General features: G+C 64.9%; 8 protein-coding genes and 7 non-coding genes across 15 annotated transcripts; 4 read left to right on the forward strand and 11 right to left on the reverse strand.

Moving 5' to 3' along the window:
• Positions 1-705: 705 nt before the first annotated feature.
• On the reverse strand, positions 706-2,856 carry Q8F55_006803 (uncharacterized protein; the record flags this gene model as incomplete). Its single annotated transcript, XM_069355254.1, has 9 exons — positions 706-1,022; positions 1,138-1,426; positions 1,521-1,793; positions 1,838-2,087; positions 2,144-2,264; positions 2,300-2,445; positions 2,510-2,518; positions 2,588-2,615; positions 2,673-2,856. The coding sequence occupies 9 exons, from the start codon at positions 2,854-2,856 to the stop codon at positions 706-708; spliced, it is 1,617 nt and encodes a 538-aa protein (XP_069207325.1).
• A 1,319-nt stretch (positions 2,857-4,175) lies between these two features.
• Q8F55_006804 (uncharacterized protein) lies at positions 4,176-5,379 on the reverse strand (the record flags this gene model as incomplete). Its single annotated transcript, XM_069355255.1, has 5 exons — positions 4,176-4,502; positions 4,550-4,652; positions 4,704-5,066; positions 5,104-5,183; positions 5,248-5,379. The coding sequence occupies 5 exons, from the start codon at positions 5,377-5,379 to the stop codon at positions 4,176-4,178; spliced, it is 1,005 nt and encodes a 334-aa protein (XP_069207326.1).
• Positions 5,380-5,737: 358 nt separating this feature from the next.
• On the forward strand, positions 5,738-7,429 carry ENT3 (Epsin-3, clathrin recruitment and traffic between the Golgi and endosome; the record flags this gene model as incomplete). Its single annotated transcript, XM_069355256.1, has 6 exons — positions 5,738-5,753; positions 5,808-5,937; positions 5,990-6,040; positions 6,078-6,159; positions 6,197-6,335; positions 6,369-7,429. 6 exons carry the CDS (start codon positions 5,738-5,740, stop codon positions 7,427-7,429), a joined length of 1,479 nt encoding a protein of 492 aa, XP_069207327.1.
• Positions 7,430-9,867: 2,438 nt separating this feature from the next.
• On the forward strand, positions 9,868-12,266 carry Q8F55_006806 (uncharacterized protein; the record flags this gene model as incomplete). The annotated part of the gene is made up of 7 exons (XM_069355257.1): positions 9,868-10,199; positions 10,244-10,450; positions 10,621-11,174; positions 11,313-11,672; positions 11,744-11,883; positions 11,932-12,004; positions 12,055-12,266. The coding sequence occupies 7 exons, from the start codon at positions 9,868-9,870 to the stop codon at positions 12,264-12,266; spliced, it is 1,878 nt and encodes a 625-aa protein (XP_069207328.1).
• Positions 12,267-12,538: 272 nt separating this feature from the next.
• On the reverse strand, positions 12,539-14,152 carry Q8F55_006807 (uncharacterized protein; the record flags this gene model as incomplete). The annotated part of the gene is made up of 4 exons (XM_069355258.1): positions 12,539-12,659; positions 12,701-13,122; positions 13,157-13,772; positions 13,851-14,152. The coding sequence occupies 4 exons, from the start codon at positions 14,150-14,152 to the stop codon at positions 12,539-12,541; spliced, it is 1,461 nt and encodes a 486-aa protein (XP_069207329.1).
• A 743-nt stretch (positions 14,153-14,895) lies between these two features.
• On the reverse strand, positions 14,896-16,058 carry ndk1_2 (nucleoside diphosphate kinase Ndk1; the record flags this gene model as incomplete). The annotated part of the gene is made up of 9 exons (XM_069355259.1): positions 14,896-15,000; positions 15,036-15,168; positions 15,204-15,323; positions 15,360-15,381; positions 15,417-15,435; positions 15,480-15,518; positions 15,565-15,647; positions 15,880-15,972; positions 16,007-16,058. The coding sequence occupies 9 exons, from the start codon at positions 16,056-16,058 to the stop codon at positions 14,896-14,898; spliced, it is 666 nt and encodes a 221-aa protein (XP_069207330.1).
• Positions 16,059-16,245: 187 nt separating this feature from the next.
• On the forward strand, positions 16,246-16,991 carry Q8F55_006809 (uncharacterized protein; the record flags this gene model as incomplete). Its single annotated transcript, XM_069355260.1, has 2 exons — positions 16,246-16,432; positions 16,465-16,991. 2 exons carry the CDS (start codon positions 16,246-16,248, stop codon positions 16,989-16,991), a joined length of 714 nt encoding a protein of 237 aa, XP_069207331.1.
• A 135-nt stretch (positions 16,992-17,126) lies between these two features.
• Positions 17,127-18,681, reverse strand: Q8F55_006810 (uncharacterized protein; the record flags this gene model as incomplete). The annotated part of the gene is made up of 4 exons (XM_069355261.1): positions 17,127-17,555; positions 17,590-17,818; positions 17,857-18,334; positions 18,378-18,681. The coding sequence occupies 4 exons, from the start codon at positions 18,679-18,681 to the stop codon at positions 17,127-17,129; spliced, it is 1,440 nt and encodes a 479-aa protein (XP_069207332.1).
• A 788-nt stretch (positions 18,682-19,469) lies between these two features.
• Q8F55_006811 lies at positions 19,470-19,552 on the reverse strand. The gene has a single exon. It is a non-coding gene; the product is annotated as a tRNA-Lys (tRNA).
• A 10-nt stretch (positions 19,553-19,562) lies between these two features.
• Positions 19,563-19,652, reverse strand: Q8F55_006812. Its single transcript has one exon. It is a non-coding gene; the product is annotated as a tRNA-Glu (tRNA).
• A 10-nt stretch (positions 19,653-19,662) lies between these two features.
• Q8F55_006813 lies at positions 19,663-19,749 on the reverse strand. Its single transcript has one exon. It is a non-coding gene; the product is annotated as a tRNA-Val (tRNA).
• Positions 19,750-20,448: 699 nt separating this feature from the next.
• Positions 20,449-20,520, reverse strand: Q8F55_006814. Its single transcript has one exon. It is a non-coding gene; the product is annotated as a tRNA-Asp (tRNA).
• A 45-nt stretch (positions 20,521-20,565) lies between these two features.
• Q8F55_006815 lies at positions 20,566-20,650 on the reverse strand. Its single transcript has one exon. It is a non-coding gene; the product is annotated as a tRNA-Phe (tRNA).
• Positions 20,651-20,917: 267 nt separating this feature from the next.
• Q8F55_006816 lies at positions 20,918-21,003 on the reverse strand. The gene has a single exon. It is a non-coding gene; the product is annotated as a tRNA-Arg (tRNA).
• Positions 21,004-21,282: 279 nt separating this feature from the next.
• Positions 21,283-21,354, forward strand: Q8F55_006817. The gene has a single exon. It is a non-coding gene; the product is annotated as a tRNA-Gln (tRNA).
• The last annotated feature ends 294 nt before the right edge of the window (positions 21,355-21,648 follow it).

Raw genomic sequence — 21,648 nt, forward strand, 5'->3', positions numbered from 1 at the left:
GCCCGTGTAATGTTGTAACCGTGAGCATGGGGACATCCGAGCGCTGTGAGAGTATCCTTATTCATGCATGGTGCATCGTGTCGCGTGTCGCGTCTTGCAGCATTAAACGAGGTGGCAGTTGCGGGTAAACCGAGTCAGGGTGTGGAAGCGGGGTTCAGGCCGCTCTGCGGCGAGTGGCAGGCCCCCGCCGCAGCGGCGTGGGGTATCTCGCCAGGTGGTGCATATTGTTGTGGGCACGTGTGGGTGGAGAGATCCAGGCGAGGGGGGTGGGTGCAAGGGTGGGTGCGCAGTAGAGGGAGCGTGTGGGGGAGGTGGGCGAAGTGGGCTGGGAGTGGCGGTGACGCGGTGACGTGGCGCTGTGGCGGATGGGGCTGAGGCGGCATCCCGAAGTGCTCGCGCGGCTCGCTCTCCGAATGCTGGTGCGGGTAGCGTGTTGCCGGGGGGAAGGGGGGGTGTGGGGGAGGGAATTAATTTGGGAGAGAAAGCTGACGAAGAGGGGGTGGAAGGGCGGCCTGGCGTAGTCAGAATCATTCGCTCCCACTTGCAGCCAGACCCATGTCGCCGTCGCGAGAGCCTCGAGCCTCGCAGAGACGCAGACGCCCTCGCCCAGACCTAGCATCACTGCACCGTGGCATTAACATGGCAAATACAACGCCGATATGTACTTCTGACCACCCAAGCGCGCACTTGTTCCTTCTTCCTAGCCTACGACGCGCCCACGTCCTCGGAGCTGCGGCGGCCGACCTCGAGCCGCTCAGCAAGCTCGGTCGGGCCAACAAAGTGCCTCCTCCCGTCCATGAGCCACACGACGGCGCTCATGAGCCCGACGACGCCAATCACCACCGAGACATAGTTCATCGTCGCGCCGTCCACCGGGAGCGCGGGGGGGAAGAGGAAGATGACGCTGGTTGTGATGAGGAAGATGAGGGAGCAGACGTTGATGAGGCGGCGGAAGCGGCCGAGCGACCAGCGGCGCGGCTGGCCTTCGAAGATGGATTCGCCGCGGACCAGCACGATGGAGACTGGGGGGCGAGCGTTAGCGAGCAGCGCGGGGAGGGGGCGAGCGCTAGCGAGCCGGGAGGGGGGTGGGAAGGGGTAGTACGGAAGAGGTGGTATGGAAGAGGTCGTGCCACTCACTCGGGATAATGTACGACAGCTGCAGGAAGAACATCGAGCTCGCGGCAATCGCATTAAACGCAATCGACGACCCGAGGTAGATGAACCCCAGCACGCAGTCGGCGACGCACACGAACACGAGGCACCACACCGGCACCATGAGCTTGGGGTGCACGGGTGCGAGGAGGGGCGAGAGGCGGCCGAAGCCGTGGTCGCGGGAGAAGGTGAAGACCATGCGGCTGGCGATGGTCATGATGCCCTGCGTCGCGTAGACCATGGCGAGGAAGTTGAACATGACGAGGCAGGTGGACTGGCGGGCGGGCGCGAGCGTCAGCGAGCGCGCGTGCGTGTGTGGGGAGGCCGTCCCCCAGCGTCCCCGGCGTCCCCACCCCGACCCCACTCACCCCCGCGCGACTGTTCGTCGCCTGGTAGTAGATCTCGAGGAGCGGCCCGGCCGGCGCGGCGATGACCGCGTCAATGTCCTTGATGCAAAACAGCAGGATGACGAGGAAGAACCAGGAGGTAACCGCGCCCAGGGCCACGGCCATGATCATGACGCGCGGCGCGTACCGGCTCGGCGTGGGCATCTCCTCCATCATATGCGTGATTGCGTCGTAGCCTGACAGGCCGACCGTGGACTGGAGCAGGCCGATGAGGAAGGCCATGCCGTCCGGCCACTGGGAGTGTGAGCGGGCGGGCGGCGGGGACGGGGGCGACTCACGCCCGTGACGTTGGTGAACTCCGTGAAGACGTCCTTGGCGGGCCTGAACTCGGGGCTCGCGGTCGCCAAGCACACGATGCTGACGACGACGATGCCGCTGATGCCCCAGTAGAAGCCGGACCGCTCGACGGCCGGCAGGATGCGCACGCCAAACGTGTTGAGGCAGAAGGCGCCGATCGGGAACAGGATGTAGATGAGGAAGGTCTGGTAGTTTTTCATCTCGAACTCGGGGTGCCACAGGGCGACGATGCTGCAAGCGTCAGCCGTGTGCTGGGTGTGCTACGCGCACACACACGCGCCACTCACGTCGTCACAAACGTGCCGCAGAAGGCCGAGGCCGTCGCGGTCAGCGTCACCCAGCCCGCGCACGCGCTCCACGCGACGAGGTAGCTCAGGCTCTTCTTCATGCTCTTTGGCGCGATCATGTCTGCGGTCAGCCATACCCCGCCAGGCCGCACCCACACGTCCAGTCGTACTGCCCGCCGGTGGTGGGGTAGATGTGGCACACCTCGGCGAGCGAGAGCACGGTCATCATGGCGCCGAAGGCCGACGTGAGGCAGCCCCACACGACGGACACGGCCCCGCCGGAGGGGAGGACGACGCCGAGCCTGCAGCCGGGTCAGCGGGCAAGGGGGCAGGGGGGGCGTGCGCTGTGGCGCCACAACAACTCACGCTGCAGCCCTGAATGAGTGAGCCGTGTCAGCATTGTCCTCGGCCAATCAGGGCCCCGCGGGGGAGGGGGCGACTCACATCGCTGTGGGGTGGTCAGCGCTGCCATCTAGGGGGTTCCTCTCGAGCCCGCTCGCCGCTCGCCGCTGCGCGGCTCGCTACTCACCAGTCCACGAGTTGAGCATGATAAACGCCATGCCCAGACAACTCCAGAATCCGAACCGGCGCTCCAGGTGCACCGTGTGGTCGACCTCGCCAACGGCGACCTTGTGCGCCGAGCCCTTGTCGCTCGCGTGCTTGTCGTTGGCGTACGCCGGCGCCGCCGGGGTGATCCCGGACGAATCGGACATGGTGAGCGAGCCGAAGGCGAGCGAGTGCGCGGGCTGGTGGAAGAGGGGGGGGGATGAAGGGGTTAGGGGAGATGAGATGCGGGGTGAGCAAGTGGGAGCGGTCGACGCAACGGCCGTGGATGTGTGCGGGGGCGACTGGCGAGGGATACGACAAACGACACGCTCCCTCCTGACATATATGTCACTCCACTGCGGCATTATCACGCCCGCTCAGCCCCGCCCAGCTCCTGGGTATCCCCCATTGCCGTCGCCAGGAGGGCTATCGGCGGCGGCGAGTCGTGTCCAGCTGACCAGGTCAGCGTCGCCGTGGCGCGTATCGCGCTCACGCACCCACCCTGCTCCTGCTCCACCCCCACGCTTATCCCCCACACTCGCGCACCTCGCCACCGCCGCCAGCCGGGTAAAGCGACGCAGGAAGGAGATACAGATCGCGCCGCTATCGCCGCAGCGCCCGCCTGGGCCTGCCACACTCGCTTGGCTCGCCTCGCGCCGCCTGCTGGGCCGATTTGTGGCATGTTATCGAATTCCTCCTGCCTCTTCAGTCCCCAGCGCGAGCGCTGCGCGGGCACGGCTGCTCGGGGGCAGGCGACGTCACTCCGATACTTGTAGGCAGGAATGCGGGGAAGGGAAAGGGGACGAGGGGGACGAGGAGCAGCAGCGCAGGGCACGACGAGAGGGAGCGACTCGAGCAGCGCTAGCCGCCACCGCCCGCCCAACCCAACCCACCACCCCGCCATCCCCGCCACCGCCGGGTCCCCGCGCCCCCGTGTGCTCCCCCTCCTCGCCTCGAGCCACGGGCCGAGGTGCGCAGTGCCCACAACCGTAATGAGCGACACACAATCGGCTTGGCGCGGCCTGTGTCATCCCCATCGGCCAACACGCCCCGCGTCATCGGGCTCGGTGTTTGCCGTGCCCCGCAACTCGCGTTGGCCACACCGCGCGCCCACTCCCCGCAGCGCTCCTTATCCGCTCCTGTTCCGCTTGCGCCGTGGCGCTCGCCAACCCTCGCCAGGCCCGCGGCTATCTTGGGCAAATAGCCAACGCAGAACGCCACGCCAATGCACTACTATACATCGTGGCTCGGCCACTCAACATGCCATGTGCTATCGGAGCGGTGCTCCGTGCCGTCGTGTCTATCTTTGTGCCTGCCGAGGCGTGATACTCGGTGTGACACTCGGCGTGATACTCGGCTGTCGCCGGTACCCGCCCTCGCCCTCGCCGCTGCGCGGCTCGTAGTACCGCCCTCGCCCTCGCCGCTGCGCGGCTCGTAGTACCGGCCTCTCCCTCGCCGCTGCGCGGCTCGTGCTCGCGGCTCGTACTCACACCTCGACCTCCTCAAAGTCGTCCTCGTCGTCATCCTCGTCCTCCTCTTCCCCACCCTCGCCCTTGACGCCCGGCTCGCTCTTCCCCACATCCTTCCAAGTGTCCTTCAGTTCCCACATATTGGCGTACTGCCCCTCCTTGATGAGCTCGGCGACGCTCTGGAGCACCTCGCGCAGCCACGCGTCGGGCTGCTGCAGCGTCGCCTTGAGCGCCTTCAGGGACCAGTATGGCTTATCCGAGAAGAGCGCGAACAGGCGGTCGGTGAGCTCGTGGCGCTCGAGACGCGCGAAACGCTCGCCGGGAGCGACGCGCTGTGGCTGCTCCTGCGGGTGTCAGTTGGCTATTAAACGTGCAGTGCCACCTAACTCACGATCATGCCCTTGCCCAGTGTCGACGTCGCGTTGGCAAAGCCCGACGCAAGCTGGTTGAGCTTGGCCTGCGACATCTTTGTATCGTTGAGCTGAACAATGGGTCTGTGGCATGGCGTCAGGTTCCATTCCATTGCACCACCCCCCTGTACCCACCGCTTCGACGCCTCGTTCTCCAGACGGCGCTGCTCCAGAATCTTGAGATACTTGGCCGACTTGATCGGCCGAACGCTGCCCTCGTGGTTGAGCGACCCAAGGAGGCGCGGGTGTGCCTTCTCGCGCTTGCGCTTGGTCGACGAGCTCTCGCCACCGCCCTGCGCCACCCATGTCCGCTTCTTCTCCGTAAAGATGTACGTGTTCTTGGGGTGCTCAGAGTTGAGAATCACCTCGTACTCGTCCGGGATACCGTTCGTATCCAACCCTGCGCGCTTCGGGGGGCGGCCCGCGGGTTTCTCAGCCTTCTTGTCCTCCTCCTCATCCTCCACCGGCAGCTTCAACGTGATGTATGGGGGGACCTTGCTGCGGCCGTCAGTTGCTTCCTGTGGTTACAGCCCACGAGTTGTCCACAAACAGCGTCCCCAATAGCACGCCGCCCTGGTTGACCCGCTCCCATCGCTCAACGAGGAACCGCGGCACCTGCCAGAGTCAGCCGCTGCAATCACTACCTGCGTGCCCACTCCCCGCCCGCCCCGCCGCGCACCTTGATGGCCCAGACCTTGCTCTCGGCAAGCGTGTCCGACACCTCTAGCTCCTCCTCCTCGACCACGGGGAGGTTGAATACATCGTGCCCGTCGACCGTGAGGAGCGGCTTGACGTCTTCCGACTGGGACATGGTGCCGGGATAGAGACGTGGGAGTTGCAACAGTGAGAATCGAGCACAACAATGGCTTCGAGATGACTTAGGTGGCGACAAGTGGAGGTGATTCCGGCCATTCGGGGATACCGCCGAGTGGCACTCGCTGCGCGGGCACGTTCCCGCGTCATTCCAAGCCACCGGCGGACGTGGTGCCAGCAGGGACGCGACCGACCTGACTACACGACGGCCACCTCGCAACTCATCGCACTGCACAATCTCGCGGCCTCGACCTCGACTCCAACTCGACACTGCAGCCCAGTGCCTAAACCAAAAGCAGGTCGCCTGTGCACCCCTTCCCCGCCATTGTGCTTTGCCCATCTCCAAACAGCTCACAATGGACTACCTCGAGGGTAAGCACCCACCGCCTGACACGTCACGCCCGTCCCGCTCGCTGACCACCATAGGCCTCGCCAAGCAGGCGTCCCAGATCACAATGTACGATGTCAAGTCGTACTACAACGCGGCCAAGAATGCCGTCCTCAACATCCCCGAGATGGAGGCCAAGGTCCGCGAAGCGACCAACGAGGACCCATGGTGCGTCTGTGCGGCGCCAAGTCGACAGAGCCGAGCTGATGAGATGCTGCAGGGGCGCGTCGTCGACTCTGATGCAGGAGATTGCCGCGGGCACCAACAACTTGTGAGTCGGTGCAGCGGCGGCCGAGCTGACAGTGTAGCCAGCAGTTCAACGAGATCATGCCGACCATCTACTCGCGTTTCATGGAGAAGGAGGCTCGGGAATGGCGCCAGATCTACAAGGTGGGTTGCAAGACCTTCGATGATGCTAACCCGCCAGGCCCTCACTCTCCTCGAGTACCTCATCAAGCACGGATCTGAGCGCGTTGTCGACGACGCGCGCGCCCACATCTCGACCATCAAGATGCTGCGCAACTTCCACTACATCGACGAGAAGGGCAAGGACCAGGGTATCAATGGTGAGTTAAGTGATGCGGCACCGCTGACGCCAGTCCGCAACCGCGCCAACGAGATCGCGGCCATGCTCAGCGACGTCGACAAGATTAGGCAGGAGCGCCGCAAGGCCAAGCAGAACCGCAACAAGTACCAGGGCCACGAGGGCGGCGCGTTCAACACGTCGACCGGCAGCCGGTATGGCGGCTTTGGCAGCGACTCGTACCGCGGCGGAGGTGGAAGCAGCAGCGGGTTTGGTGGAGGAAGCAGCGGTGGTGGTGGTGGAGGTGGTGGTGGCTACGGCCGTGAGGACGATGAATACCGGGGCAGTGGCGGGCGCTCATCTTCAGGTTTCCGTGACTCGTCAAACCGTCGCCAGTCGTACGACGAGTATGAAGGCGCCGACGACTTTGAGGAGCAGCCGCCGAGGCGCACGACGTCTGCCAATGCCGCCCGTACTGGCGGTGCAAGCAGCAGCAGCAGCGGTGCCGGCCGTGCGCCCGCCGCTCCCCCCAAGCCACCAAAGGAGCAGCCCAAGGCCAAGGAGGTCAACCTGTTCGACTTTGACGACGAGCCCGTGGCTGCGGCTTCGGCGCCAGCACCTGCGGCTGCCGCTGCGCCAGTAGACGCGTTCGGCGACGACGACTTTGACGACTTCCAGCAGGCGCCCGCGAGCCCACCCGCGGCGTCGCCCGCTGCTGCCCCTGCTGCCGGCAACGCCAACCTCTTTGCGCTCCTCGAGTCGAACAAGCCTGCTGCGGCTGCCCCCGCTCCCTCGTTCACCGCCGCCGCCCCCGCTCCCACCTTTGGCGCGCCATCGTTCCAGGCGCCCTCGTACCAGGCTGCCAGGCCCGCGACCTCGCCCACAAAGGCCGCGCCGACCCCCGCCGCGCCTGCACCCAAGACGGGCGCGTCGGCGTTTGACGACCTGTGGACGACGTCTCTTGGTGGCCCGGCCATCACCCCCGCCAAGGCGGCTGGCAACAAGACGATTGCGCAGATGGAGAAGGAGAAGGCCCAGTCGTCGCTCTGGGGCGCGCCTTCTGCCGCTCCTTCTGGCGGCGCTGCTGCTGCTGCCAAGCCTGCCGCGTCGTCTGACCTTGACGACCTGCTCCTCTAAGGGGCGACGATTTTGGGTTGTACGTAGCAAGTTGATAGACTGCGCCGTTTCGGCGCTCGCATGGAAGGCGTGCTTGGGTGCAAGCCTGGGTGCAAGCTGGCCGTGGCCAGTGGCCTGGCACGGGTCAAGCAAGCGCATGTGACTGATCGCCTTGTGGCCGCCTCTTGGCCATGGCCTTGGCCAGACACGCCTAGTGGGGTACACGCACGCTCGCGCGTGCCCGACTATGCCAGCCGACTGGCAGCTGACTGGCAGCCGAGCAGGCTAGATAAGCGCCGCGGGCTGGTATCTCTGGCGGATTGTCGAGATTGTGCGGCATGAGGCATGCCACGGTTATGTATCGCTGGCAATTGAGTACTGATCGCCAGGGAGGTGGGGACGAGCGACCGAGCGAGCGACCTGACGTGACCTGACCTGACCCAGGTCAGTGGACCCGACCCAGTGGGGCCAGGCCAGACGAGTAAATGAGCGCGCTAGTGGGGATGCGTACTTGGAGGGTTGGCATTTGGCCGCCAGAACACTGAACAGTGCGCTGCGCCACGGCACACGGCCAACAATGCATGTGGCTGGCGGCGTGGGCTGGGCGAGACGAGCGAGACATGGCGCAGTCGTGCTTGGATCGCATTATCGCCTAGCACCATTGTTCGGCCAGAGCTGCTGCGCGGCGGCGGCGCTGGCGGTCGCAGAGTGGCGTGGAGATGGTGAATGCAGGGTAAAAGCATAAGCTTCTCACTGCCAGAGTGCACTGTGCTGCGGTTGGCTGTTGGAGCTTGACTGACGCGCCGGGCGACTTCAAACACGCACACACGTCGCACATGCATTACCCGCAACGTCAAACAGACGGCGCCGCGACCCACGACGCCTGTTTAGAGTCGAGGGTCGGGAAGCGGACGGGCGGATGGCATGATGATGATGATGTGCGGGAGTCGGTCCCAGTTCCTGGCCGGTGGGGGTGTGCGCGACGACACGACGTTCTAGGCCAGGCACGGGTCGTTGTTGCCTGGACAGGTAAGAGGGAAAAAGTTTAAGCACGACGACGAGATGTGTTCATGTTTCGCAGTCGTGTCTCACTGGCGTGAGAACAATGTATATGCACCAAAGGCGAGATTGTGCCTCGCTACTGCGTGGGTCAGCGCTCAGCTCTCAGCGACGCCGCCGTGGCTGGTGACGTTGGACCAAAGCGAGACGGGTATCGCTGGGACCTGTATCAGAAAGCGACTGGGAACAAAGGTGCCCAAACGCGGCCAGACGACGTCCCAAACACCCCGTGCCTGTGTCCCCGCACTCGGACCATTACGCTCGTGCGTGCGAGCGGGTGGGTGCGACGCGACGGGGGTGGCCACGGCGGCCACGAGGGTGTGTCATTGTGCTCTCGCCGGCCGGCCGGGCTGACGGACAAGACACCACGGACGGACACTGGGCCTTGCTTTGTCCCAGTGACATGGCGCTGGCCTTGTCCTCGCAGCCAGCGGCGCCACTGATTGAGATTTGGACGGTGGCGCGAGCTGAACAAGAGACGGCGGTGACTGTTGAATGTTTGAATCGTCTCTTGTTCAAACTGAACTCAGGGCGGGGGAGGTCAAGGGGGCATGGGCAGGAGCGGCAGTGAGACAGGCTGCCTGCCTCCCCCTACGCTCGCCCGGCCCGTCGGTCAGGACCCTCGACTTTGCTGATGAACCCTACAGTCTACGCTCCCGCGCTACGACGTGAGCCGATATTACACTTCCCTCGGGCGGGCGGACGAGGCAAGGAGGGCAAGGATGCAATGGCGTGGGTGGATCGTCCTTTTGTCGCTGCTCCTGCCGCCGCCGCATCATGACGGTCGATGGAGCATGAGCTTGAGTCGCGGCAGGCAGAGGCGGCGGCGGCGGCAGAGGCGACAGCGGCGCGCGGCCAAGCACACCCCACGATGGATGCCGTATGGAGTCAGTCCTCCCCCTCTGCCCAAGTCCCGTGTCCTCCTCCCCCTCCTCCCCTCCCCCCTCCATGCCCCCCGGCTCCCTGCCAGTCACCCAGGCAACTGGGACGCTGGGACTCTGACCGTTCCCGCTCCCCACCCACCAGCGCAACCGCACCGCGTAGTCTGCCGTAGCCACTCGGGCCCATGCACAAACTTGAGCGCGCCATGCATCTTCTCACTCTCTTAAATATCATCGTCACTATCGCCCATTGCCCCCGACACGACACTGACCCCCGACTCGGACTCCCGACTCTGAAGCGAGCGAGCCAGCAGTAGCAGCCCACCGGCAACTACTTAGCACCTGGGCGATAAAGGCACTGTCCAGTGCGCAGAGCGCACGCCCACAAAGCCCGTCCGCCTGCCCGCCCGCACGTCCGGTCCCCACCACCAACGCACGCACTCTCCACTGCACGTTTCGAATCTCATCTCCCCCCCCCCCCCACCGACGCAAGCCAGTCGCGACGCCGACCCCGCCGCAATGTCGGTCTACGCCTATCCCCTCCTTGACGACCACCTCAATGTCGTGAGCCCGTCGGCGCCGGAGACGCCCACCGGCCCCCGGCCCCGCAGCCCGCGCCCGAGAACGCGCACGCCGACCGTGTCGTCGACGCCGAGCAGCAGCCCCAGCATGTCGTCGATGGACTGCGACGACAGCGCGCCCCTCCTCCGCGGGTACCACCGCTACGATGACGACGACCACCACCACGGCGGCAGCAGCAGCTTCTTCAGCGAGAAGCCCATCCCCGCCTGGCAGCGCCGCCCGCAGCACCCTGTTCGGAGACGCCCCCGCGGCTTCTTCACCGCCAAGGTGTGAGTGTTGACGCGCCCGCAAAGAGAAAGAGCTCACGCCCCAGACCCACGCCCAAGCACTTCTTCATGGTCGTCCTCGGCAGCATGCTCTTCATGATGGGCTGGCTCACCCACACGCCGCCAGAATACACGATTGTAAAGCCCAACAGGCCGCTGTACCACCCCCTTGATACGGCCGCGTTCCACCGCCTCGACAAGGTCGTCAAGATCAGAGTCCTCGACGACTTGTTGAAAGAGCGCTATCCGCAGGAGTGAGTAGCCACGCCGCAGGCTGCGGCGGGACGCGCAGGGTCGATCGGCGGAGGACAGCCAGCGCCGATGAGTCCCTTCGGAGTGAATGACGCGCTCCGATTACCTTCCCTGCGACGCCGCCGCCGCCGCCGCCGCATACACGGCCCTGACGTCTACTGACACACTGCAGGATCCACGCGCCGCGAGAGCACAACCACAATGCACTCGCCCGCCTCGCACACTGCATCGAGTCGGGCACCTGTGGGCCGCACGAACAGGAAATCGTCGTCCTCGCATCATACCACTTTGGTGGCGTCCACGAGGGCCGCAGAGGTGGCGAAGAGGTGTGGGCCGACTCGACCATCCACGCGCTCAAGCAGATGAACTACACGGCCATTTACACGTGGACTCACATGGACACGCTGTTCATCTACCAGTCGATCCCCGACATGGTCCAGATTATCATGTGGGAGCCAAACGTCATCGAGTCGTGTATGGACCGCGTCGACAAAGACTCGGCCGAAGAGCAGGACAAGGACAAGTGGAAGACGGGCGAGCCAGACACCTGGCAGCGCGGCCAGAAGGGCTGCATGCAGCGCAAAGACTTTATCAAGGGCATCCCGTGGTGGAAGAGCTTTGCGTGGCACTTTTGGCCGCCTCCGGTTACCCCTCTCGGCGCGCCGTGGACACTGGCTCCGGAAAACTATGCCGCGTGGAACTCGATCGCGAAGAACTACTACCTTGGTGAGTGGGTGTGTGGGGGTGTGGCGAACGTGGACTTCGGGACAGTCGCGCCGTGCTCGCCCCGATGCACGGCTGCCACGCGTTCGCCCGTGCAACCCCGCCCGTGCCCTCGTCATGTCCACCCAGCTAACGCCCCAGGCTACTCGGTCGAGTACAAGTGCCTCAACTACCCGTTCTTCTCTCACCGCGAGCACCGCGCTATGATCCTCGCCAAGAACAACGAGTACTTTGAGCCGCGACTCAACGTGTTCCACGGCCTCCTGGCCAACGTCCGCGACGGTATCCCGGTGGCACCGCACCCGATCCACGACTACGAGGACGATGTCAAGTTCTCCATGCTCTCGACCGCTGGCGAAGCTACCAAGAACGGCCAGACTCACGAGACCCCCGAGCCCGGTATCCGCAGTGTGGGCCGCATGCCCGCGTCGCAGTGGCTCGAGGCCGTGGCACGCTCAAAGGTCATGATCGGTATCGGAGACCCTATTCTGTCGCCTTCGCGTGAGTGTGCCGATGGCCAGGGCCAATACGGCCAGGGCGTGTTGCGACCAGACCTTTTGCTAACGACCCAGCCTACGACGCGCTGTGCATGGGAGTCCCCTTCATCAACCCGATCAAGAAGTGGAAGGAGGAGGAGCCGTACAACCGCGAGCACTGGGAGCTGCAGCACGACGCGTTGCGCGACCTCGACGCGCCCTACGTCTACCACGTGGTGAGTGCAGTGGGATGCTTTGTTTGGCTAGTGCTGACGGGATGATAGTTTGCAGGCAACGAGACGATGCTGCGCGATGCCGTCGAGCAGGCCGTCAACAACCCGATTGGGCGATTTATCCGTGAGTAGTGGCGGGCGTGGTGACGGTGACAACCACTGACGCCGCCGCAGCCGAGCGCATGAGAATGAAGGAGATCATCAAGCGCCACGACGTGCTCATCAACACGGACTGGCAGGCCAAGGCCATAGATTACGTCGCCAAGGAGTACAAAGACGAGCTCGACAAGTGGTCGCACCTGACCATGGACGAGTTCTGGGTCGAAAAGAAGGAAACGAGTGAGACGGGGGATGAGGAAGACGAGTCGGCGTCGGCGTCGGCATAGCGCGGAGTAGCGCGGCGTCGCGCGGCGTAGCGCTGGCATGGCGCCGGCGTAGCACGGCGTAGCGCCTCGTAGCACCGACATGGCGCCCCCTGGACCGACCACAAAACTTGACCATTTCACAGCCCGGAGGACTCTGTCCCCGGGCGCACCACAACATTTACTTCGCCACCTGGGGCGACGTACACCTAGACATCATTCGCCGGACCATTCATTGTACAGTAGCCATTGCTTGTAATGCGCATGTCATCATGAACGAAGAGGACTAGGGGGTGCTAGTGAGGGGCGGTGGCGGCCTTCTTTGGCGCGAGGAGGTTGCCGCCGCCGACGTACTTTGCAAAGTTGGAGTGTGCCTTTACGACGGGGTCGTCGAGGATGGACTGGCCGGGGTAGAGGCTGGGGGGTGAGCAAGCGCTGGCTGGACACAGGCCACGTACTAGTGCATGAGGAGGTTGTGGCCCGAGTTTGGGCGGACGAAGATCCGGCCCGCAAACTGGCCGTACATTGCGCGCGGCTCGTCGTCGCGCCGGAACCCCTGCGCGCCGAGCTGGGCCGTGGCGCCAGGCGGCAGGTGGGACAGCACGCCAAACTGGGCGACAAAGTCCTGCCAGTTGGCAAAGTGCTCGACGTGCGCCCACGGCCCGCTCGTGTCCTCCTCCAGCCCGGCCATGCTGCGCCCGGCGCGGCTGAAGTGGTTGGCGGCACTGGCGAACGTGTACACCTCGACCTTGCGCAGCTCGGTCTCGCCGAAATCCGCGAGCAGCTGGTCGGCCCAGGCGCTGACGATGATGCCGCCCTGGCTGTGGCCGATGAGCACGATGCGGTCGTAGGCTGGGTTCTTGATGGCCTCGACGAGCGGCTGGGGGTCAGTTGCGCCGGCGGGGCGTGCTCACCCTGTAGCCGTCCCGGATATCCTTGGTCGCCTGGTGCAGGTCGCGCTGGAGCAGGCACTCCCACAGGTCGAACCAGACGCCTAGCGTGCGATTCAGCAGCGCGGTCACCGGGCGGCCGGTGAGCGTGTGCAGGAAATCCACGCTGATCTGCGCGGCGTTGGGCGGCGTCGAAATCCCGTTGACGAAGAACCACTTCTCCCTCTCAGCGCCGGGCACGTCGGCGCCGTCGTCGAGCCGGCGGCTCTGGCGCACCGGCGCGCCCTGCACCGCCTCGGCGGCCCACGCGAACGCGTACAGCCCCGCAATGGCGGGGAGGCACGCCGCGGCGCCGGCCGCGGCCAAAAGCGTGAGGGGCACGCTCGCGCCCACCATGGCCCAGCTGCCGAGCGTGCTCCCCCACCCCGGCTGGGGCCAGCGGTACGGCAGCTGCGGGCGCTGCACCACGCGCAGGAGGGACGCGTGGCGCGCAAACGTGCCCAGGTCTTGGAAGACCAGCTTGATCGGCGCGAGGCGGAAGCTGCCGGGCAGGAGGGCGCGGGCTTCCGCCTTCTGCGCGAGCTCGGCGTCCGTCTGTGCCAGGACGGGGACATACTCGTACTCGGACTCGGGGGTCGCGCTGCCCGGCCTCGCGCCGGGCCCAGAGATGGAGGTGAGCTGCGGCGGCGCGCCGGGCTGGGCGGGGGGCGCGGGTCACGTCCGCCGGCGCTTCTCCTTGCGCCGGTGCGCGTGCGTGTTGACCACGTCGAGCATGAGGCAGGCGGGGGCGGGGTTGGCGCCTGGCGCGCCGTCGGGGCCAGCGCCGGGCTCGGGGCCGCAGGCCGCGGCGTTGTCGGCCGCGGCGGCGGCGAGCACATCGGCCGTCGAGCGCGTGACCGTCGGCGAGGCGTAGGCGACCGCGCCGCCCGCCGGCTCGGTCGTGAGCGCGTCGGCTTGCTGCCCGGGGTCGAGCAAGGGCGGGAGCGCGTCGGGCGGCGTGGGCGGTGCTGGCGCGGGCATGGTGCGGCGGTGCAGGCGGCGGAGCTGGGGGAGGTGGCAAAAGCGAGCGAGTGGCGCGCGCTGCATTGCAGTAGTTGTCGCTACATTGCTGGCGGTCCACTCGACTTTTAGCTCGCCAGAACAGCGTCGCGCTACCTACGTTACCCCCACCCGCTTCCGCTCCGCGCTCCCCCCTCCGCTCCGGCTTAACCGGCGCATGCATAACGCAGGCACCCGCGGCCCGCCCACCTGAGCCCCTTGTCGCAGCTGCGGCGGTGGATGCATGCGGGTGGCTCGGTGCAGAACAAGACGGCTTCCGCGCGTTTAAGGTTTGCCCCTAGCACTGGCGACAACAACAACAACGGGGGGGGGGTGGGGGTGGGGAGCGAGGATCGAGGATCTGGCCGCCACGTGCCACAACTGCTGTGCTGCATGCTTGGACGCGCTGGCATGCTCGATCTCGTCGTCAGGCGCGCGCGACGACGCATAAATGCCAGAGCATGGCGAGATCTACGCTTGTCGCCGTCAGCTGACCGGCGTGACATCTGGTCAGAGAACATGACGGCAGTGGCCGTCGCTGGGTCAGTTCGGCCTGCATCGTCACTTCCCCGTCAGTACCCGTGCCGCCACACGCACACTCTCAGCACTGCGCTGCGCCACACCGCGCCCCACACCGCGCCCCACACCACGCCACACCGCGCCTGTCCACATTTTGCATACTTTCAGTCGCCGAGCTCATCAGCTCGACTTGCCCACAACCCCGCCTAGTTGTCGGCCATGACCCAGGGCCAGGCAACGGGCTCGTAGTCGGAGAGCTCGCCCTGCTGGAACCAGAGGCCAATCTCCTTGGTAGCAGCCTCGAACGAGTCCTGCGCGTCAGCGGGCCCCGCACACCGGCACCCACCGAAGCGTGGATGAGGTTGCGGCCGACCGACACGGCGTACTGGCCACGGACCGATCCCGGGTCGGCGTCGAGCGGGTTGGTCGCGCCTACAATGCGGCGGCCCTGCTTGATCACGTCCTTGCCCTCCCAGACCCTGCGCGTTAGCGCTCCCCCCACAGCACCACCTACATGGCGACAACGGGCGTGCCCGAGGTGATGTACTTGACGAGGCCGGGGTAGAAGGGGCGCGCGGCGAGGTCAGAGTAGTGCTCCTTGGCGAGGTCCTCCGAGGGGGTGACCGTCTTGATGCTGGGTGTGAGTGGGCGCTGGCGCGCGGGTACTTACGCAACGAGCTTGTAGCCACGCTCTGGAGGTCAGCGGGGTCAGCACGGCACGACGCACCCTCGAAGCGCGAGACGATCTGAGGGTCAGCTACGACCTCTCAAGCGTAGAGGCTCAGCTCACCTTGCCAACGAGCTGGCGCGAGACACCGTCGGGCTTGATCTGCAGTCGTCAGCGGCTATCCCCGGCCAAGCGCTCAGCCACTCACCATGACGAACGAGCGCTCAGAGTCAGTCTTGTAGGTGCCGGCAATGGTCTTCTTGGCGGCGTCGAGCTTGACCTCGTTGGTGGCTGTGGGGTTAGCGCTGTGGGCGGGGGCTCTGGTGGGCTGGCGGTTCGTCCCTGCTGTTGTCTTCGCGGGCGAGCCTACACGGCCTGCCGCGCATCCCGTCTGGGTCTGGCGGCCTCACTGGTCGGCCTCCACACACAGGGCTCCGCAAGCATACACAGCCCGAGACCCTCCCTCACGCCATCCTGCCAGCCCGGTCCCTCTGCGAACCCGCTGCGCGGGTTCGGCACTCACCGTAGAACGCAGCGAGGCCGGCAACAGCGGCGCCAGCAACGACAAAGCCGGTGCGGGGAGCAGCGCGGGGCGCAGCCGACGCGAAGGCGCGGACTGGGGTCAGCGTTGACCGCGCGCGCGCACGCACCAGACTGGCGGGAGGCGGCGCGGAGGCCCTGGCGGACAGAGTTGGCGAACATGCTGCTTGCTTTTGCGGAGTGGTGAGGTGGGAGGATGAGGATGGGGTCGGGGTCGCTGATTTGTTGGGGTGGGTGCAGCTTCCAGAACCCCTACCGGCCAGCCAGCTGCCACAGTGACGTGATTGGCCTCGCCGGACATTTCCGACCAGCCAGGCACGACGTCACTGTTGTCACCGCACACCATGCCATGAGCCAGGACGGCAGCGACAGCGACGCCGACTCGCTCTTCGACGACGACAGCGAGTACGGCGGCGGGCAAGAGCAGCACAGCACGGCCCTGCTCGCCGCCGACGGCTCGATCCCGCTCGCCAGGCGCACCGCGCCCATTCCGGGCCTGTACCTCTTCCCCGCCCTCCTGCCGCCAGACGTCGCGAGTAGGTCGCCCCGCAGGGCCCGCTGACGCCAGGCGCGGCGCTCGCCACCATCGCCGACGCGGACCACTTTGCCGGCGGGCAGCGCGACCAGGTCATGCTGTTCACTGCGCCGGGCTCGAGCCTGCCGGCGCACATCGCGGCGCTGGACGTGGCCGTGCGCGGGCTGCTCGCCGACCGGGTGCCGGCCGAAGTCCTGGCCCTCGCGTTCGACCAGGCGCTCGCGCGCCAGGCCATCCTCAACCTCTACGCCCCCGGCACGGGGATCACGCCGCACGTCGACCTGCCGCGCCGGTACGCCGACGGCATCGTCGGCGCGTCGCTTGCCGGCGGGTGTGCGATGACGTTCCTCCGCGGCGGGCAGCGCCACGACGTCTACCTCCCCCCGCGGACGGTGTACGTCCTCTCTGGGGAGGCACGCTGGGACTGGGCCCATGGGATCGGGTACCGCGACACGGACGCGGTCGAGGGCGGCGACGGGCGCGAGGTCACGATGCCGCGCTCGTTGCGCGTCAGTGTGACGTTTCGGTGGATGCAGGAGGGGGCGGGGCTGCTGGCCTGAGTCGTGGTGCTTCCATCGTTGTCTGCATTGCATTGCTACCATTGCTACCGTTTGACCTTACAATCCTCGCGCTTACGTTTCTCACACTTGGTTTGACCGCCCTGCTCATGCTCGCTCCCCTAATCCTTTCCCCGCCTAGTCCTGTGGCACTGAGTTCGAGTTGTCCCGGCACGACCACGGTCCGCCCTTGTCCGACGCCGCGAGGATGGCCTCGATGGACCCGTACGTGCCCGCGCCGGTGAGGAATAGGCCCGAGGCGAGGCAGACGATGTTGACCAGCGCCATGATGCGCCGGCGCGTCTCCTTGCGCTGCTCGGGCGTGACGAAGCGCCAGTTGTCGTGCCACCACATGAACGTGAACGGGATGATGCACGTCGACGGCTTGGACACGGACCCGATAAGCGACTTGATGGGGCCAAAGTTGGGGATCGCGCTCGCGAGGAGGTACCCGACGACGGCGACGGCCGCCTGGCAGCTGAACCAGGTGATCCAGTGCGTCGGGGTGCTGTGCGCGAGGTGGTGCGAGCCGTGCAGGATGCGGACGAACATTTGCTTTCCGCCGAGCTGGGGGTCAGCGGCGGCGGACCGAGTCACTCACATGGCCGTAGATGGCGAGCGTGACCAGCATGCCGGGGATCGCGAGCCCGTAGCACACCTTCTTCATGAGGACACCCGCGCTACCGAGCGCCGGCGAGGCGACGTATTGCCCGCAGTAGATGTATACGACTGACCCGATGGTGATGTACACGGCGCCGAGGAAGGACAGGGCGAGGACCATGCTGCGGACGTACTTCCTGGGCTCCTTCATCTCGGACACGATGTTGAAGCTGGCCAGTGTGAGCGCGGTCCAGCCTGCCACACTTACAAAGTGCCCGTCGCGCCGCACGCAAACACGATCGAGCTGACCGCCGTCATGCCGTCACCGAATGACGGGTTGCCGAACAGCTTGATCTCCTTTGTCCACGGCCCATGCTGGGGCGCGGCCGCCGGGCGCTCCTGCACGCCGACGGCGATGGCGACGGTGAACACTGCTGCGAGGATGGAAATCAACCCGACCCAGCCGAGGAAGGCCATATGGCTCAGCGTGCGGACGCAGCAGAGCACAAAGCCGACAATGCTGGTCACGGCGATGAAGATGGCCGTGCAGGCACCGTGCGTCGTGATGGCGTTGAGCGCGGTCGCGACCGACACTGCGCAGCCCGACACGGTGAGGATCAGGTCGATCTGGTACATGACAAAGAAGACCTCCTTGGCGATCTTGCCGCCGAAGATGAAGGCCGCGTCCTGGATCGCGTACACCTCGGGGTGGCGCATCTTGAACGGGCCGATGATGGCCGCGCAGTCTAGGGCGTCAGCGGGGCCGGCGCCGGCGCAACGCCCACGCACAAGACATCATGGTCATGATGGCGATGATGAGCAGGATGCCCGGCACGATGCCGAGCGTACCGAACACGACGGGGAGGGTGAGCACGCCGAGGCCGATATCGCTCTTCGTGATGAGGACCCATGCGCCAAACGAGCCGACGGCGCGGAAATTCGGCCCGTCGTCGGTAATGTCGCCGAAGACGGCGTCGCGGAGCACGACGTGCTCGCCCACCGGCGACACCTTGATGTCGGCCTCGTACTTGCCCTCCCCCTCCTCGGCGGCGTGTGTGGCGGAGTCGGCGCGTTCGGTGCGTTCGATGGTCATAGCTGTAGCGGGGTACGCTCGTGCAGCGGTCGCTACCCACCCCCAGCGTATTTATGCCACACGAGCTCAGGTGGCAGGGTGCGAGGCCCTGCGCTGCCAGCGACACGCCGTCGTGGCGCCCCAGCGCACCCCACTCCTCGCGACGGTGATGCCGCACCCCGGGGCCGAGAGGTAGAGTCTTGGCCGCTGGTCATTGGACTGGCGGGCTATCGGCGTGCGGGGGTCCCCGAGATGTTCACGTGAGATACGCAGGTGTGCCATTTTGGAATCTACGCGGTGTTTGGAACTGGGGGTGTCATCGGACAAGTGACTGGAAACGGCTGCAGCCGGGGTGGAGATGGGCGATACGCACATGGATGTAAGCGCTAGAGTGGGCTCGTTTCGGCGCACCTCGAAACGAGCCCACTCTACAGCAGTGCTTCCCAAGCCGCGGGCATACGCTCCCTGCGTCTGCCCTGCGTCGGGAAATCCGTCGCGACCAGCACGCCAAGCTCATGGCAATCGATAGCGGGTGTGCCACACCCCGTAATCCGCCACCCCACTATACCGGGGTGGAGGCACCCCCACTCTCACTGCGCGACCCACTGCTCGGCTACTGCATGCATGCACCCCCAGCTCGCATTGGTCAGAAGGCATGCAGTCGAACATGCATGGACCGACGGCAGCTTAGTGCTGGGGTGAGACCCGGGTCTCAGACTCCCCGGACTCCGGGTAGTATAATGGGTGTTATACCCCCCGGGGTCTGGGTGACAAACGCCGCATTAGCCAAAACGGATTACAAAAGATTAAGCCTAGTATGGGGCTCGAACCCATGACATTTTGATGTCTTAGTAGTAAGAGTCAAACTATCTACCGACTGATATAACCAGGCTTATGTAACGTTCTCCGCCAGGGAGTCGAACCCTGCTCTACCGCGTTGATATCTCTCGACAAGTGAGAGGCGGTTATACTAACCGATATACTAGCGAAGATGTACGTTACTGACCTCTGGCGGGATCGAACCGCCGACCTCATGCGTAACGCTACCGAGTGTTAAGCATGCGCTCTAACCAGCTGAGCTAAGTGGCCTTGGATGTTGATTGGCGTTCTCACGGGGTCTTGAGGTTAGGGGGGTCTCGAGGGCATGCATGCTCGTGGCGTACAGTGCCCGTCGCGCATGAGGAGGTGCTCGACGCGTTGTGGGAGTGCCGAGGGCGTGGGTTTTGATGCAGGACGACAGCATCGGCTCGCGTACGGGGTGGCGGGCTGACGAGAGGCAGAGGGGCGAGATGGCGCGTCCAAGTCATCCCCGGACGGGATGCATGCATCGGCGCTAGTAACAGCCTCACCACCAGCACCTGCATCCATCTGGGTGGGCTGTCTGGCTCTCCAGGCCTCATGGAACAGAGCGCGCGCGTCCAAGGTCGTCGGAACGCATGAGGGAAAAAGGAAGAAATGCTCGAGCGGGAGTAAAATTTTCGGCGATCACGACCATCCTCGCCACTTGCCTCGGACTGGCACCAGCTCGGCCTACCTGACGCGGTAATGCGTCCCAGCTGCATGGCATGCAGGAGCACAGCGGTGGCGAGGACAGCCCAGACGGTGTGCACGATACCTATGCATTCCATGGGGCGTTGCCCACCTCCCCGTGACAAAACCCAGAAAATGCCGTAAAACAAAATAAATCAATCTCGCGGTTCCAACCACTCCCAAGCGTCTCCGGCTGCTGCCACAGCAAAAGATGAAGCCTGCCCAGAGCATCCACGCCTCCAGACACCCAAAAGAATCCTTCCTGACGGGGAATCGAACCCCGATCTCCCGCGTGACAAGCGAGCATACTGGCCGTTATACGATCAAGAATGGAGGATGTGCTGCTGCGCTCGCCATTGCCGGCGCGCACCGCGTTGGAGCCAGGGTGGATCGAACACCCGACCTAGCGATATGATAACTGAACTTCAGTCGCTCGCTCTCCCAGCTGAGCTATGTCTCCTTGCACGATAACTGAAGGGATTGGGCAGCTTTGGGGCGAGGGGGCGACGGCTGCGGCGTCGTGCGGCTCTTCTGCATGTCTTGCAGGCAGCTCCTCACCTCGCACCGATGAGCTGGGACTGGTGCATCATGATTGGGCTGGTGGGCTGGGTGCGAGGTGAAAAAATGGAAGTTTCGGAGACGTCCGACCGTCGTCTACCTCCCCTCCTTCCCCATGCGTCCACTCCTCTCCACCTGCAAAAGAGGAACTGCTGCTTCTCTCAAGAGAAGGCCACGACGGGGATCGAACCCGCAATCTCATGATTACAACTGTTAGGATCGTAGTCATACGCCTTGCCATTGGGCCACGCGACCAGGAGCTTGATGTCCGTGGGCTTCCCCCTGGCTTTTGAGCCTTCGCCCACGCATGTCAGGGGTCGCACGAGAAGCGCCAAGCTCGTTTACATATGCTAGTGTGCTTTGCCAGAGCATTGGGGCGGCCGGGTGGGCGAAAGGGAGCGCCGACGGCCGTTTAGCTTCACCAGGATGGCACAGAGCAAAAATTTTGCGAGCCGCCACTTTCGGCACAGACTGTAGGCAGGGCGCCGGTCATTGGCCCACGCCGCCGATCGACTTCGAAGAAAAACACTTAACGGTCTGATCGTATAACGGTTAGTACACAAGATTCTGATTCTTGTAATCTGGGTTCGATTCCCAGTCGGACCTATTTATTGTTTTGCCGATGAAGGATGCAGATCAAGGCCAGCGACCGTAGATCCCCATTGTCAAGGAAAGTCAACCTTCCATGTCCGTTGCGATAGCTTTTTGTCTCAGATGCTTTGACTCACTTCACCCCCCAGCAATACATCAGAGCTCAACGTCGGCTCATCGTCACCAGCATCCTTTACATTGCCAGTGCACCATCCATTCTCCTTGAGACCGTCGAAGCCGAGTCTATTTGCCAACATTGACCCCGCCCAAGCAAGGGATTCGGTCAGGCACCGGTCTCCGGCCCGTGTC

Source organism: Vanrija albida (genome assembly GCF_041260175.1).
Source record: "Vanrija albida strain AlHP1 chromosome Unknown contig_5, whole genome shotgun sequence".
Taxonomy (NCBI): Eukaryota; Fungi; Basidiomycota; class Tremellomycetes; order Trichosporonales; family Trichosporonaceae; genus Vanrija; species Vanrija albida.